General features: G+C 42.9%; 2 protein-coding genes across 3 annotated transcripts; both read left to right on the top strand.

Annotated features, from left to right (window-relative positions):
- The first annotated feature begins 417 nt into the window (after nucleotides 1–417).
- tmsb1 (thymosin beta 1) lies at nucleotides 418–2,929 on the top strand. Its single transcript, XM_028416877.1, has 3 exons — nucleotides 418–571; nucleotides 1,447–1,561; nucleotides 2,499–2,929. Exons 2-3 carry the CDS (start codon nucleotides 1,459–1,461, stop codon nucleotides 2,537–2,539), a joined length of 144 nt encoding a protein of 47 aa, XP_028272678.1. The 5' UTR covers nucleotides 418–571; nucleotides 1,447–1,458; the 3' UTR covers nucleotides 2,540–2,929.
- A 1,387-nt stretch (nucleotides 2,930–4,316) lies between these two features.
- LOC114443100 (SLAIN motif-containing protein-like) lies at nucleotides 4,317–14,947 on the top strand. 2 transcript variants are annotated; one of them, XM_028417011.1, is made up of 9 exons: nucleotides 4,317–4,611; nucleotides 5,016–5,683; nucleotides 8,481–8,647; nucleotides 9,733–9,861; nucleotides 11,030–11,170; nucleotides 11,685–12,014; nucleotides 12,140–12,283; nucleotides 13,561–13,858; nucleotides 13,983–14,947. In XM_028417011.1, the coding sequence occupies exons 2-9, from the start codon at nucleotides 5,025–5,027 to the stop codon at nucleotides 14,035–14,037; spliced, it is 1,923 nt and encodes a 640-aa protein (XP_028272812.1). In that variant the 5' UTR covers nucleotides 4,317–4,611; nucleotides 5,016–5,024; the 3' UTR covers nucleotides 14,038–14,947. The 2 variants fall into 2 exon arrangements, with proteins under 2 accessions (XP_028272812.1, XP_028272811.1); XM_028417010.1 differs by having other exon boundaries at nucleotides 5,013–5,683.
- The last annotated feature ends 135 nt before the right edge of the window (nucleotides 14,948–15,082 follow it).

Here is a 15,082-nt window from a genome sequence, read left to right as displayed (position 1 = left end):
GATGAAATAAGTGTGTTTACAATGTATGTCAGTAACAATTTGTATCTGTTTGAATGGGAAAAATCAAGTAAATACCTATATACAGAATACAGAATGTATAATGCAGCATACAAACATTTTAACTCTAGCTGCAAAATAAATGAATATAATATAATTACACCTGTAGTCCTGCTGTGCACTTTGATGGGTTGGTATATCAGAGGCACTCCACTAGATGGCACTGTGTTAAAAAAAAAAAAAACACAACATGATCTCATCCATATCAACTACAATTGCAGCTCAGTCTTAGACATCCATGCAGGTAGACCGTGTGACAAATGATTGCAACACTGACTGCATGACAAGAACTCCGGCCAAGAAACAGCCAGTAAGAAGGGAGGCGGCGGGACGCAACGCGTGTCCAATTAAAACTCTCCCTCTGTACTGGTGGAGCCAATGAGAGGCAGAGCATCGGTGTCCATGTTGGCGTGAAGAAGGGCGTGTTGTCTCTATTTAAACCGTTGGCTTTGCACGGATTACACAGACGCATCTCACCTGTAAAGGACAGTCTCACTGCGCAGCCCTGCACCAGGTAAAAACACCCTCAGCTGTCTCTGTTCGTCGTCTCATTACGTTTAAAGCTGTATTAAAATCATGCAATGCCATATGATGGGGACATTGTTAATTTTTTTTAAGACAGTTATTAATGTGTAACAGAGGTCCTGTGTTATGCAACATTTGGATTTAGGCCATAAAGTCACTCCAGTTAGTGTTTTCACTCCGTTATGCTGCTGCAGGGTGTAGGTATCTGTCAGTGCTGCATTCCTCTGCGCACACACTGCTGCACTCACTGTGCGTCATTATTACGCTACTAAACGCAGTTTTTTTTTTTTTAACCTAACCTGTCGTGTTCAGGTCTGTGGCGAGCACTGTTACCTGTCACACTGTAAGCATGGAGGGCAGCCTGTTAGATCTCTAGGTGTGGACGGTAAGGCAGTGCCCTGATGGCAACCTCCCTGAAATTCCCTACTGAAGTCTAAACAGTGCAGGAAGAAAGGCAGGCTTCTGTCCTTAACTTTGTTATCCCCCACAGGCAGCTGCACAGTTTATTTCTTTATCGGTCCCTGTGTAAATCAATATTTACCTAATCTCTCACATACCTGCACATTAAATGCAAATCAGTGTGCAGGTACAGCGTGATGTTTCCCAGGTCAGATCAGGCTTGTGGGTCTGGATGCATGTAAATAACAGTGCTGTGTAACCTGACACTACATTAGAGCAGCTGTGTTCATTGTGTGGAGGTGAGGTATACTGTAGGTACATGTTAATTCTGTGTATGGCCTAACATAACTCCACACCTGTATGGGCATGCATGCATCTCACCGTGTCAGTCAGAATATGTGTGTGTTTTTGAATGCATGGTTGATTAGAATCAGTCTTTTTCTCTCTCCCATATCTATCCATCAGAACTCTTTCAAAATGAGCGACAGCAATCCAGTCAATCAGGAGGTGGAGCAGTTCAACAAGCAAAAGCTAAAGAAGACCGACACACAAGAAAAGAATCGGCTTCCAACTAAGGAGGGTAAGTGTTCCCAACAAAAGTCTGTTTCATCCACCTCTTTTCACACTTCACCTTTATGGATCTGCTCCTCCCTGTCTGCAAACATTGTATCACAGATTAACTACAGGAACACACCCAACTACCTGGAGAGGTAGTCCAGGTTCAGGTTAATGCCAACCTGTTTAACAGACTCTACCCCTATTGTCAGATCTCTGCTTCAGAAACAGCACTGTGGGGAAAGTATTAAAGCAGAGACTCAGATGCAGTAGAAAAAAAACACAGCTTTAGATTTGGTGTGTCGTGAAGCAGCAGGAAGAAGATATCTTCTAAAAAGTATGTCAAAATGCTTATCCTTTCTCTCCAGAGGCGAGAAGCTCCCTGCTGTCTGACTTCTGCTCTTTTCTAATCTGAATTTAGTATAAGAGAAGAGGCAGAGAAGCAGGTTGGAACTGCTGGCAGCTGAAGATGAGACTTTAGAAGAAGAGCACAGAAAAATAAGAAACTTGTAAAAAATCTGGCACACATTTACACATGAGGAAGTATAGGTAGACTTATGTGATACCAGAACGTCTGTGTTTCAAATTGATGCTCGTCATAGTCTAACTAGCATGATGCATTGTGGGAAATGTAGGATTTTGCATTCTTGGAACTAAACAGAAAATGTTGTTGCCTGTGCTTTAGTTTCTAACTTTGTGGAAGTGCACTTTAAATTCCTGCTTTGTACTTCGAGGGATCATCTGAGTTGGAGACATCGGACCATTGACAGGAATTTCAGGCAGCTGATTAGCAGCAGAGCCAAATGCATGGTTTAACCCATCTGCTGCACTGTCAAATCTTACAGTTCCATAACATCTAGAATAGTTGACAGCTATGCTTTAGATGTGTCTTTAAATGTATATAAAATGATAGCTTTTAGCCTATATGATAACTTTATCTCTCCCTGTCTTCTGATCCACAGAAATTGAAGAGGAGAAAAAAGCCATAAAAGAGGGGAAGTAACTGAAAACAACCGGCCATGATTCCTTTTCTCCAGTCTTACCCTGCTCGTCTTCCAATTAGAAAACCTATCCATCACTGCAACCTCTGCCTCTGTTTTCTGTGCTGCCATGTTTGATTAGACAGGGTGTTGGGGCTGATGCTACAGGAAAAGATCTGTCTGTAATCTGGACTACTAATGAATGCATATCTGTGCTTTTTTCCATGCAACGGAGCAAGACTTTACAGGGTGTAGGCTTTACAAAGAGAGAGAGAAGAATCATTTCATTACCAGAAATCTGTCAAACATATTTCAGGACCATGAGTATGCCTGTAAATGGTGCCATTCAGGAATATTATAAAAAACAAAGGATGATATTTTTGTTTTAATAAAAAATCAATGTGTCAAAAGAGTTCTGCTTGAGTTACATTTGTGTTTATTTTGACAGATTGTCAAATAATCTCAGAGGAAAATGGTTAAAATAATTGTTGACTATAAAAATAATTGCAGCTAAATTAAAAATGAATCGTCTGTAGAGTATAATTTTAGTGTAATTTATTAAGACTTTAAGATATTTTCCAGTGCTCTTATATTCATAATAAAGCAAACAAGGTGCAAATAAATATAAAGCAGAAATAATTTTTATGTGCAGACACACATCATTTACATAAACAATTTATTTTCAGATCAAATCTAGCTCGTGAGCATTGATGTGCATCCCGCCCTGGCTACACATGGGCAACACATTTTTGTTGAATGTCAAAATGAATCTTTCTTGTCCAGTGAATTTCAGTCTAGATGTCTAAACAGGTCTAAACCCGCAGACAATGGGTGCGGATTCACTGTGGAGTAACACATTCCAGACTGCCGACAAGAAAGGTTAAAGGTTTTAGTGTCTGGGTATTTCATCCTTGTGCATGTATCTTTATGTAAAGTTCAAAGTCAGACGTTAAGTGTGATAACCTGAGTTGAATGAAAAAAATGAATCACATGGATCACTGACTGGACACATGTGTTTGCCTCACACTGTGTGTGTATTGCCTAAGATAGGGCAGACTGTCTTTTATCCAGACTGTCTCCCTGCTGAGACTCGCTCATACAAATGCATGCAGATACTTACCAGTAACCATCTACACGAACCTGGCCTCAGTTACTCTTTGATTATGGAAGTCAGAATTAAGATAAAAAAAAATAAATAAAAGGACTGATTTCTTTCATGAACGTGCAAAAAGTGATGTATGCATGTTTTTTTTAGCACCATGACAACCACCTAGAAATAATGACACAACATAGACAGACCATTGCTTTCACTTGTGCTGGTGTCACAATTATACTGCTTATCTACAGTCACACCTGCACTTTCAGTGGCTGTTGTGTTTATTCCGTGCAGTTATTAAGTGCAAGTGATTGTTGTCTCTGCCAGAACAGGTTATACAGGTATGTTTACCAGCACCGCTACTTCCTGAAGGTCTCCTTTTTTCCACAAATAACTGCTAGGATTAAATTTGACACAGGCATAACGTTAATATTACATTATCAATATATATTTTTCAAATAACTGTCTAATTATCCATCTAAGTCAAGCCTATTAAAAATGATGAAAAGTTCCCAAAAGAAATATCATGTGCTTTTTTTTAAATACAAATAAATTAAAAAAAAAACATGGTGTCGGCATTTTTGTAAACAGCGACACTCAGCGGCTGCTACATATACTGCCTGCACAGTGGGTTGTTGCAGTGCTACGTCTGCCCATAGAGAGGCGCTAAATACAGGGAAGTCGGTCGGGGGAGGGGAGGGCACTGCTGCAGGTCTGCTCACTGGGCTAACTACCTACATCATCAAGCTAGTTAGCAGAGCGACGTGGTGAACGCTGTCGGTGATGCTCTAGCAACAACAAGAGAACATGGACTAAGCTAGCGGAGAGTTTCCCCGGTGTGTTGACAATCACTACCCGGCCGCGGAGCTTTTCAGGTGGCCGTAAGTGGCTTCTTCATTCATGCGGTCGCTGGTGCACAGGGGTGTTTGAGCTCCGAGTGGCGGGCAAGCTCAGCCATCAACTCGCTGGGAGAACTGGGACAACACGGTTCAGTTACTGGTAAGATTGTTATGTTGATAGCATGCTAGCCTGCTAACATGGACCATGGGGCTCAAACAAAACACATACGAGTAGATATTATAACTACACTTGCAGATTTGCCGTCACACTTGAACGTGTTCATCGTCTTCGTGTAGCTAATCATGCAAGTTGCGGGTCTTTAAATTAAAGTGTTGTTAACCACCAGTGGCGTGTTGATTCTGTGCAGTTATCGTGCGTCCTCTGAGTGAGTCCGAGAACACGAACATCTGTTCGTGAGCTACAGTTGTGTTGTTGCCAAGCTAGTGCCCACTCAGCAGCCTAATGTGTACGTTCAAGTGCGCATACACGTGTTGTGATCGTGTTTATATTGAATTCAGTGTGTTATAGTGAGCCGCTCTTTTTTGTTGTGTGTCTCCTAGCAGCGTTGCAGTATGGTGGTCCCGGGCAGCGCCAGCGTGGTTCCCCCGCCTGACAATGGCAGTCCTACCGGCCTCACGGAGAGCTCCGAGCCCGGGTGCGAGGGGGCTGGGGAGGTGGGTCAAGACCTGGCAGGGGTGGAGCTGGAGGAGGTCCGAAAGCTACAGGAACTCGTTCGTAGGTTGGAGGTCCAGAATGAGACCCTGCGCAACAGGGGGAGCAAGACTGTAATCCACAGAGGAGCCAACAGCAACCTCACAGCTGCTGTCAACATCAACGAGAGGCTGACGTGTGAAGGGGTGAAGTCCAAGTCCAAGCTCAGGTTAGACCACAGCGGAGGGGTTTGCAGCAAAGACTTTAAGCTGTCACCCCCCCACGATAGCAGCAGCAGTGAAGAGATGTCCCCTCTGCCCATGGCCAACAGGCTGGATGAAGAGGATGAAGAGGAAGACGAGGACCAGGATCCATGCAGAGGCTTTGTAACTTCAGCCTGCAGCAACGGAGCAGAACAGTCTCAGGGGCAAAGCCAGACACCAGAGAGTCCTTCTCAGGAAAGTTATGAGTCAGAGACACTTGCAGAGAGCGACTCAGGAGTGGACCAACCTCCACTGGATGAAGTAGATGTCCTAGATTTGGAGGATGAGTGTGCAGAAGTAGAGGACGAGGACAGTTGGTATGTCTCTGCACCGCTCTGATCCCAGTTATTTCTGTTGTATTACCTGTGCTGCTTAACACACGCTGACAACTAATATTCATACAATGTGGCGGCGTTTAGGGGAAGATGGCAGCACAGATGAAAGTTTCCTGTTATATTTGTCGGTCTATAGGTAGAGAGCCCCCCTGAGCCACATGAGTCATTTGTGCCCTTTCATTCATTTCATAATCTCTGAGTTTACTCCCCCACAGGACAGTGACTACATAGCATCAGGCTGTTCAGGTACAAAATTAGACTTGTCTTTGAGCTGACACAAAAACTACAGCTAACATGGTGTCTTTCAGTGGACATTTAAGAGACATTTTTTGTGACTGCAGGAAGAAAATATTGTTGTTTTAAAGATAATAGAGTGATGAAGAGGAAGTGGGAATCTGTGTGCCTATTTTCACAAGCAGAAAGAAACAAATGAGCAGCTGCTTATACTTTCTCCTCTTACCTGTTTGACAGGTTGAAGTGTTTTTTTATTATTTATGGTTGTTGAACTCAAAGAATATTTAACAGGCTGCTGTCACCAGATCTTATCTATCAAGTCTATCAAGGGACCTCATACAGAAAATAGTTATGCACCTGACCTGACACATATTTGCATTTGTTAAGCCTCGTTACACAACATGCTAACCGTCAACAGAAATGGCTATCTAGCCAGTAACGCCACCTGAGTGTAGGCGAGGTTATAAAAAGCTTGTTTGATTTGGAAACATTTCCTCCGTTCTTTTAATTGCTTATAATCCATGTTTATTTTATGCCAGGGGTCAGTCCAGACATGAGTTTAATGCAGAACACGCTGCATTGTCTGAAACAGGTACCATATTGTGTTACTGATGGCTACTTTAGCAGCTTAACAGTTAGACTATTCATGGCTTATTTTGAGTTTCACATCATTAGCCATACCATATGTGCTTTGCAAGGTTATCACAGCCAAAACACGGTGTAATCCCAACAGCAACATAATCTGATCTGCCCTGGGCTGGATGCTGCCGTGTGGCTAAACTGCTTTGGGTGGGATTGCACAGCATGTGATCTGAGGCCCCCCTTTGTGTGAGCAGACTGCAGCAAGGTCTCACACGTTTGGCAAGTTCATTTGTATTTTGTCAGGGTTTTTTTTTTAAATTATTATGTCCTTACTAGCAAGTGAAGAACTTTATTCAGACAGCCAGTGTTTTAAATAACTCGGGCTGTCATCAGCGATGCAGTAATTATTACTGCCTTTCTTTCACACCTCCGCCGGTAAATTCCATGTGTTTCTGTACAAGCAGCACTCTCACATCATTCACTCGGTGTCGACAGACATAAACGATTTGAAAGCTCCTAGGTCACAGAGGCCCCTTTCACTTTGTAGCTCTGAGCTGGCAGTAGAGGCAGTCACAGCAAAACAGCCACTGTGCTTGAGGTCGGTCTAGTCCAGTATTGATACACAGTTGACATAAAGCATGTCTCTGATTGTGTAATGGCAGCAGGCCCTGAGGCAGTTTAGGGTTTGTGAGCAAGCAGAGAGGTGTCTTATATTGAGACTTTAGTGTGATCTTTGTGTGAAACATGCTAACATTTGATGAGAAGAGAAAGCAGTTTCAGATTGCGCAAATTTCAGTGTAGAAAGTGTACTGTTGCTTTAAGCTTCACAACTTCAGCACTTCAGCAAGATAAACCTAAATTTGCAGTTGGTCTTGTGTTATTGAGGCTCTGTGATGCTGTTGATCATCAATGTTGGGTTTCCTATGTTAACACTGTAGTGACTATTTGAAAACCAAACATCAGCAGTGCCTTCTGATGTAGGGTTGGTCTCTATACACTTCATTTTATGATTTAGCAGCCAAATTATTTGAACAACGAAATAGAACAGCTATAAAGGGGCATCAGTGTGTCTGTGACCAAATCTAAAAACTAAAGATTTAAAAGGATCAAAAACGATCATGATTTTTCTCCCCGTACTGATGCTGAGAAGCCATGCTCTATGGCAGGAAGTGTGACCTGAATATTGCTTTCGCTATTGTTGCTCATTCCAGCGGGAAATGGCTCCTTTTGTGTTTGCCCAATGGAAAGATGATTTGCAGCTGATTGGTCCAGAACCAGTCTGTCCGGACCTTTTATGTATCCAACTCAACGGAGCAGCCCATGTGATCATCAGTTCAAAGCTCGTGCTGACTTAATGGCTGTTTGCTCTCACTGGGGCAACGTTGGAAACATTGCAGAGGAAGTGTTTAGAACATTGACACATTTGTCCTTTGAGAGGTGTTTGTGAACGTTTGTCTGATGATGGTGGGAGCAGGAACTCTACATCCACATCCCTACTAAGCCACTACATCCAAAATTGCTTCCTCGGTCTGGACCATAATTAAAGTTGCGATAAAGTTGTTGAGAGATGTACCACTTACTTGGGTATTTGGTCACTCAATGTTTGGTCTGATTACATTATGTACTTCACTCAGCCTGGTTGTTTGTATAGTGGGGAGGTTCTTTGTTGCAGTACTGTCCTCTTGCCAGAAAACCTCTCAATGATTGAGCGTCTTCCGTCATGCTGCCTATGTCACACCCTTCTGAAAAACATCCCTACATTACACAGCTTCCCCAGGATTAGTAAGTGAATACCTTGCACTCCAGCCGTTCAGACTAATCTCTTGCTTGTTTTCCCCTTTGCACTTCTAGAAAGCACTTCTGACTGCCCTGTTTAATAAGAAGCAGATTAGGCTTACTTCTTTTTCCACACCACTCCTTGTTATAATAATACATTCTCCTCTGGTATGATTCTGTCCTGCAGGTTATATGTGTCACCTAAAAAGCAAGTAGCAGACCCAGGACCCGCTCTAGACCCAGGACCCACCCTAGACCCAGACTCTCCGCTAAAGTGGTGTCGGCAGGCTCTTGATCATCGCAGCCCAGAGACAGAAATTGCATGTCGGACCTTGATCAACCGCTTGGACCAGAGTATGCATTCAACAAATATCTATACATTCATCTTTCCATTAAACTCTATAAGCTATCTGTCCTAATATAAAGTGCCCAGAATGCATATTTTTACCTCAAAACCCCACACAGATTGTTCATTCTGCCATGCCTGTATGGTGCTGATTTCCATGTCTGTAGCTTTAAATGCAAACATAGCTGCCTAAACCCTTTTGCAGAAGAAGGCTGTGCCTTTCTTGCTGAAAGCCATGGATACCCTGGTGAAAATGTGGCAGGGGAACCAATATGGCCCCAAACAAATGCAAAGGAAATGCCTCTGATCCTACATACCCCACTTTAGACACTGATCTGAAACCTTGTTTTCCCACTGTAAGAAAACACTAATCCCCAGTGGCACAGTGCACCTCGCTGTGTGAGATCCAGAATGTTAAAAGGCAGCAGAAACTTTTTTTCTGATTCTATCAATCTTAATGCTTAAAAACTTTCCTAATAATCTAATCTGAAGATTTTGGGTCACATCCCTGCCATTTATCTATCACCCACATTCTACCCCCTTTTGAGAATTATCATATTCTTCTCATCTCTGCTGGTCATCTACACATATCTGTGTTTATGTTGAATGATGAACCCTGAGTACTCACCACTGTGCTTACGTCTGTGTGCGTGGACAGACGTTTGCATCTGATCCAATAGAGCCCATTCATTATTTATCCTGCTTGCAGCTCCTGCTTCCTGCACACTGCAGAACCTGAACAACAAAGCCATTCACACCAGGGCTGGGTGACTACATGAAGTCATAGGCTGAGTTGAATTACCTTCTACCCCTCTGGGACAGCTGTCCTATTGAGACAGCACACATGAAACTACCTGGTGGCAAAGTGAACGTTTCAACTGAAAATGCAAAAATAAACAGTATAGACAGAAGAAAAGGTGAAGGCAGCAAATTCGCAAAATCATGCTTTTAGCAAGCAGATAATGTGACAGTTTCTCAAAACTCCTTTGTGAAATGATATACACCCACCTTAGGTCTCACACTGTCTACACATTTTGTGTGGTGCATATGCTGTGGTGAGAATATCTGATCTCTCCTGTCATGTCCCCTGCAGCATCTCGGTGGAGGAATATGTACAGCAGCCCTTCAGAGGCAGGCTCATCAGGCTCAGCAGGCTCCGGCCTGATCTCTCCTGGGTACCACAAATCAACTAACAAAACCCTACTAACCTGTGGCAGCTCAGGTATGGCATGGCATTAACACACTGTGCACCTCATTTTCTGGAAAATAACGCCAGTTTTTGTAAAGATGTCGGTCAGCTGATACTGAATGTATGTGCACTAATGCATTGGCAGTGTGTCTTCACAGGGGTCCAACTGTGGGGATTTAAAGGACTACCCTGCATGTTTTATACGTACATGTTGCAGCATACCTTTGCTCTATATTACAGATCACTTTATGTGGTCCAGATTGAGTTTCTGCTTCTACCATGATTTTTATGAGCTCAAAAAAGGCAAATATGGACTTCCTAAAAAGGCCTCTTTGCAATTGATAACTTATTGCATGACAAATGTTTCTAACTTTCTAGTTAGCCAACATACTATAAGCCTGCATTACACTCCGATATACTGTGTATGTATGTGTATCGAAGATGGGGCTTAAAAGAGCACTGGTATGCTGAGTGTGTATGGTATGTGTGTGGATGTTGCACTTGATGTTACAGCCTTTGTTATTTTTCCACATTGACTCCAAAATGTGGCACTTTGCTGTGCAAACACCAACAATGCTGACACCGATGAAAGCCCTGTAAATAACCAGTCTTTGCATGTGAATGCTTAGCTTGTTGGAGAAGGTGATTCTATTTAATCCCAGACGTTTTATGTAACCAAATGCTGCTGGAGGAGTATGTCAATTCCCGTTAGTCTCAGTCTGAGTTTTGTGCCTGTGTCAGACAGGCGTGCCTCACAGGGGGGGGGACTGCTGTCCTGGGCATCCCTAGCAGACAAGCATTTCTAGACTTATGCACAAAGCTGTAGGGAAGAGCTTTTAGAGAGATGTGTTCATAAATATTGGTGGGGGGGGGCTTTTGTTTACTCAATTTGTCAAACTCATTTTGTGATGTGAAAGGGCCCTATTCATTAAACTGTAGTGTGACTGCTCTGCGCCAAGTATAAATCTGCCACCATCTGTATACACAAAAGACAACAACTGTCACCTGTTTGTTTGTTCATGATAAATATCTTTCTCAAAGTTTACATCAGTAATAGTGAGGGATTATGAAAGCATACTGCCATTGCTCACCTCAAATTGCTGCAGCTATTGTGAAGAGGTGGAAGGACTGTGAACGGTATTGTTGCCATGTCATGTGTGAGATTCAACTTGTTCTAACTACTACCCTGCTGTGTTTACAGGTGTCGCAGGCATGCACTCAGCCTTGAGCTCCCAGTCATCTATAGACAGTGAGCTGAGCACATCAGATGATTCCATCTCCATGGGATATAAACTGCAGGATCTCACTGATGTCCAGATCATGGCTCGCCTACAGGAAGAGAGTGAGTAAAGGCGATACATACTGGTACACGCCACCTGTCAATGTGTTTGCGATTCACTGTTTATGGCGGCTGATAAAGAAAAATAACTAGCACAGTTGGACTTGGCACAGTCATTTTCTTACACTTCAGTAGATCTAACACATTAACTTTGCATTGAAGCTGTGCATGGTTTTCTGCAACGTTTACTTTGTGTATGAATCTGTGTGCCTAACAAAGAGAGTACAGCTACTGTACATGTAGACATACTTTTTTGCTGTCGTTATCTATTTTAGTGCTGAAAACTAAGAAACAAAAGTTTCTTTCTAACACTTTTATTCTGGGTTCTTTACCTTTCTGGTAGTGAATCCAAACCACTGTAGCTTTTAAGTGTCTTTTAGTCTTTAGTTAAAACACCAACATGACAAGAAGGCACCTTCATGCATGACTAAGTCAGTGCACAGTTGTTTTCTCCTCTGGTGTGGGTGGGTCTCTCTCTGTTCCCTTTTGGTTTTTAACTTTATATTATTGGTGACAGGTCTGAGGCAGGATTATGCTTCGAGCTCAGCGTCTGCATCTCGGCGCAGCTCTACAGCATCTCTACAGTCCCTGCGCCGGGGCGGCACATACAGCGACCAGGAGTTTGACAGTTACAGCCTGGAAGATGAAGAGGATGAGTTCTGCTCCATGCCCCAGCGACGACACCGCTTCACCCCATCACCGTTAGGCTCACCCCGGTGCCTCTCTCCCTCCACTTCCAACCACGGCCAAGAATACAGCAGCCGACTCGGAGCCCCACGCACAAGAACACCCAGACGATCTCTCCAGGGTCCCAGCGCAGAGCTGCTAAAATTTGCCAAGAGTGAGGGTAGGCTATGAAGAGTAAAGATTAAGCATTTTTATCCACAGTGAAGAACATTTAAAAAAAAAATGAAAAATTGTTCTTCCTCAGTATGTATTCTCTTGTTAAACGCATTGTGTGTGTGGTTCCAGAGGAGTTGAGACACAGCATGCCTAACCTGGCCCCCCGCACCAGCCTACGTTCCTTGGAGGCAGTCAGGAACAGCCGCAGCATGGAGGCTAACCTCCAGAGCTCTGGCAATCGCATGTCTCACCTGACTCACTCCCCCTCCACAGGTAACCCTGTCCTCCTCACCTGGTCCCCACCACCCCTCTAACATAACACCACCTGCATTTCCTTGCATACAGTCCGGTACAGTGTCACTTAAATCTCACCAAGTGAGATTGTTTTTTAACCTCCCCTGTAGAATGACAAAAAGCATCATCTATATAAACATTAAAAACGTGCCATTTTAATGTTATTGGTAATGGTACTGTTCTAGCCATGTGATTGTATACAACTGACTTGTACTACAAGCAATTACAGTTTCACAAAGCATCCTATACCATGCCCCCAACCCCACCCCCCCACCTCCTGACATTCCCCAAGTAATGAATAGATCACCTCCTTTCCACTCACCTGCTACATGATTAATCCTCTATTCCAATGTTATATTTAGCCCTTTTTACACATGACCTCCAGTTCAAGTCTGGAGAATCAAGTCCAAAAATTGTCCGAGAGTTTGAAGTGGGTAACTGTCTTTAGCCACTCCACAGGGAGGAAAAGGACTCATTCAGGATTTTTTTTTGTTAATATCAAAATCACATGTATTTGTATATATATTATAAAAAGTATAACACAATGTGCAGGCCAGCATATAAAGTATAAATCAATCAAATGGCATGGTTGCCACACCAACATTGATGTTCATACCCTCTCGCTTTGAATGCTGCATTCACACATCAGCTAAGTTGGGCATTACCCAGACTAAATTGCTAGAAAGCCAACAGGTTAAAGATCAGTTAAAGTCTGGATAATGTCTGGAGTCATGTGTGAAGGTGTCCTTGATTGTCCATCCCTGCTTTTCTCCAGCTTGCATAGACAGATTTTTTTTGGTATGGCTATGGTGTTATTAAGGCCTATATGGTATGACTATCAACACCAAGAATCAACACAAAAAAACAGACTCCTCATATGCTTTTATGGAGACGCTGTGTTCTGGTGATGAACTGTGGCGCACAGCACCTGCCATCTGAAGTCAGTTTCTACTGATAAAAGGTGCAGCTTATTTTAAAAATCATGGTGAATGTGAGTGATCACAATGAGCCTCACATTCTTTCTGTTAAGCCTGCTGATGCATTGTATTCACTGTTGACCTTCCAATAACAATTTATGGAAGTAGGTCATTTAATATCATGCATGCTACACAATAATACTCTGGAACTGTTGCATACTGTATACTTCAGTGAAATGTCAGGATAGAATGAAAAAATGCTGTGCCTTGTGGACAGTATTTGTTTTAAACAAGCAACTCAGATTTAGGTTGAATCTCACCACTGTGCCTTTCTTGCAGGTATGGCTTGTAGTCGGCTGCGTAGCAACGGCCAGTCTCCTCTCTCTTTGCGGACTCCTGTTAAAGCTGTCACTCCTGTGGGCACCATGGCAGCTGGTCGTCAGCCTTCCAGAGGCCTGCCTGTTGTCCAAGCCCCGCCTGCAGGGTCAGGCCGCCGGGTCCAGTCGCCAGGTTCTTCTAACGGAGGAGCCTATGTACCAGGGAGGGCCTCCATTGGGGCAGGAAGGCCTGCAGTGGGGCGAGGTCAAGCTCTGCCATCAGGCTCCACGAGAAGCAAACTTGCACACCCTACAAGGAGGTGAGTGCTATAATCAAATGCTCTTAGGGAATAAAGAGATGAGGACTATGTCCATTTTTATCTTTTTTTTTTATACCTGTCTGCTCCATCTTTTGTGTAAAAGGAGACTCTATTTTAATGACAGGTCTTTGGGCATGACTAAAATGTCAGATGAATCCTGGAAAGATGGCTGTTACTGAGCTCCCCTTGTGATGAAGGACGTTCACTGCTGCAACCCCACCTGACTTCTCCTCCTTTTACCTCTTAACACAAAGAACACTACGAGGATGGATGTGTCTCACAACCGCTCGGTCCCTCATTTCAGACTGGAACACTGGGCTGCACTGGATTTGTAGTTCATCTTTTCCCTAGCATGAAACATTGTAAACCCACACACAGAGTGGATGTGTAGGCATATGAGAAGACCCACACACACACACACTATAAAACCATGTGTTATATTGGACCAACTCAGAGCTTCCAGAAGATTTTGTTTGTGTATTTTTGTATGGTAACTGTGAGAAACTGCTGTTTATGAAGGGTTGTATTATTGATATGTTGATAGAATTAACATGAAGACAATTTAAATGAAGATATTGCTGGTTTGTTCATTCGAAGGTGCTGAGTGTTGCATGCTTGGTTATGTTGTTTTCCCTGAGCCTTTCATCTTTGCTGAAATATGACAAATGTTTCCATGTGTGTCCCACAGTGATCTGTGTGAATATTATTTTTTAAACGTTGAATGAGTGGTTCCTAGTTAAAATAATCCTCAGATTTAAGTTGTATATGTGTTTGCTTACAAAGCAATGTGACATCTCTAAACCACACTGCCCTTATGAATCATATAAAAAAGGAAAAATATGGTTTGTGCCAAGGTGCATTACAGCTGCAAACTCTTTAATTCCAGAAGTGATTTAGAGTCATTAAAGGTACTGTATTTCCAGACATTTTTACTGCATATCTAGAAGTGGATTTGGTGTTTGGAAGTCACTATAATAAATAAAAAAAACAAATGTTTATGCACAAAGGCCTTGTGCCTTAGACAGCTATGCACCCTCATGAAGAGTGCCTCTGAAAAACATTAGGAGCTGTAATGAAAATGAATAATAAAGTCTACCCTAAAGCTGTAGTGGTATTTGTGGTTATTTTTAAATAAATGCAACGCATTTTTTGCCACAGGCCAATTAGTCACATCATGCAGTCCTTCTGCAGCAGGGGAAGACAGGCAGTAGCCGCAGCAGCAGT

Source organism: Parambassis ranga, chromosome 10 (genome assembly GCF_900634625.1).
Source record: "Parambassis ranga chromosome 10, fParRan2.1, whole genome shotgun sequence".
Lineage (NCBI taxonomy): Eukaryota > Metazoa > Chordata > Actinopteri > Ambassidae > Parambassis > Parambassis ranga.
This window is presented reverse-complemented; position numbering and strand designations above follow the sequence as displayed.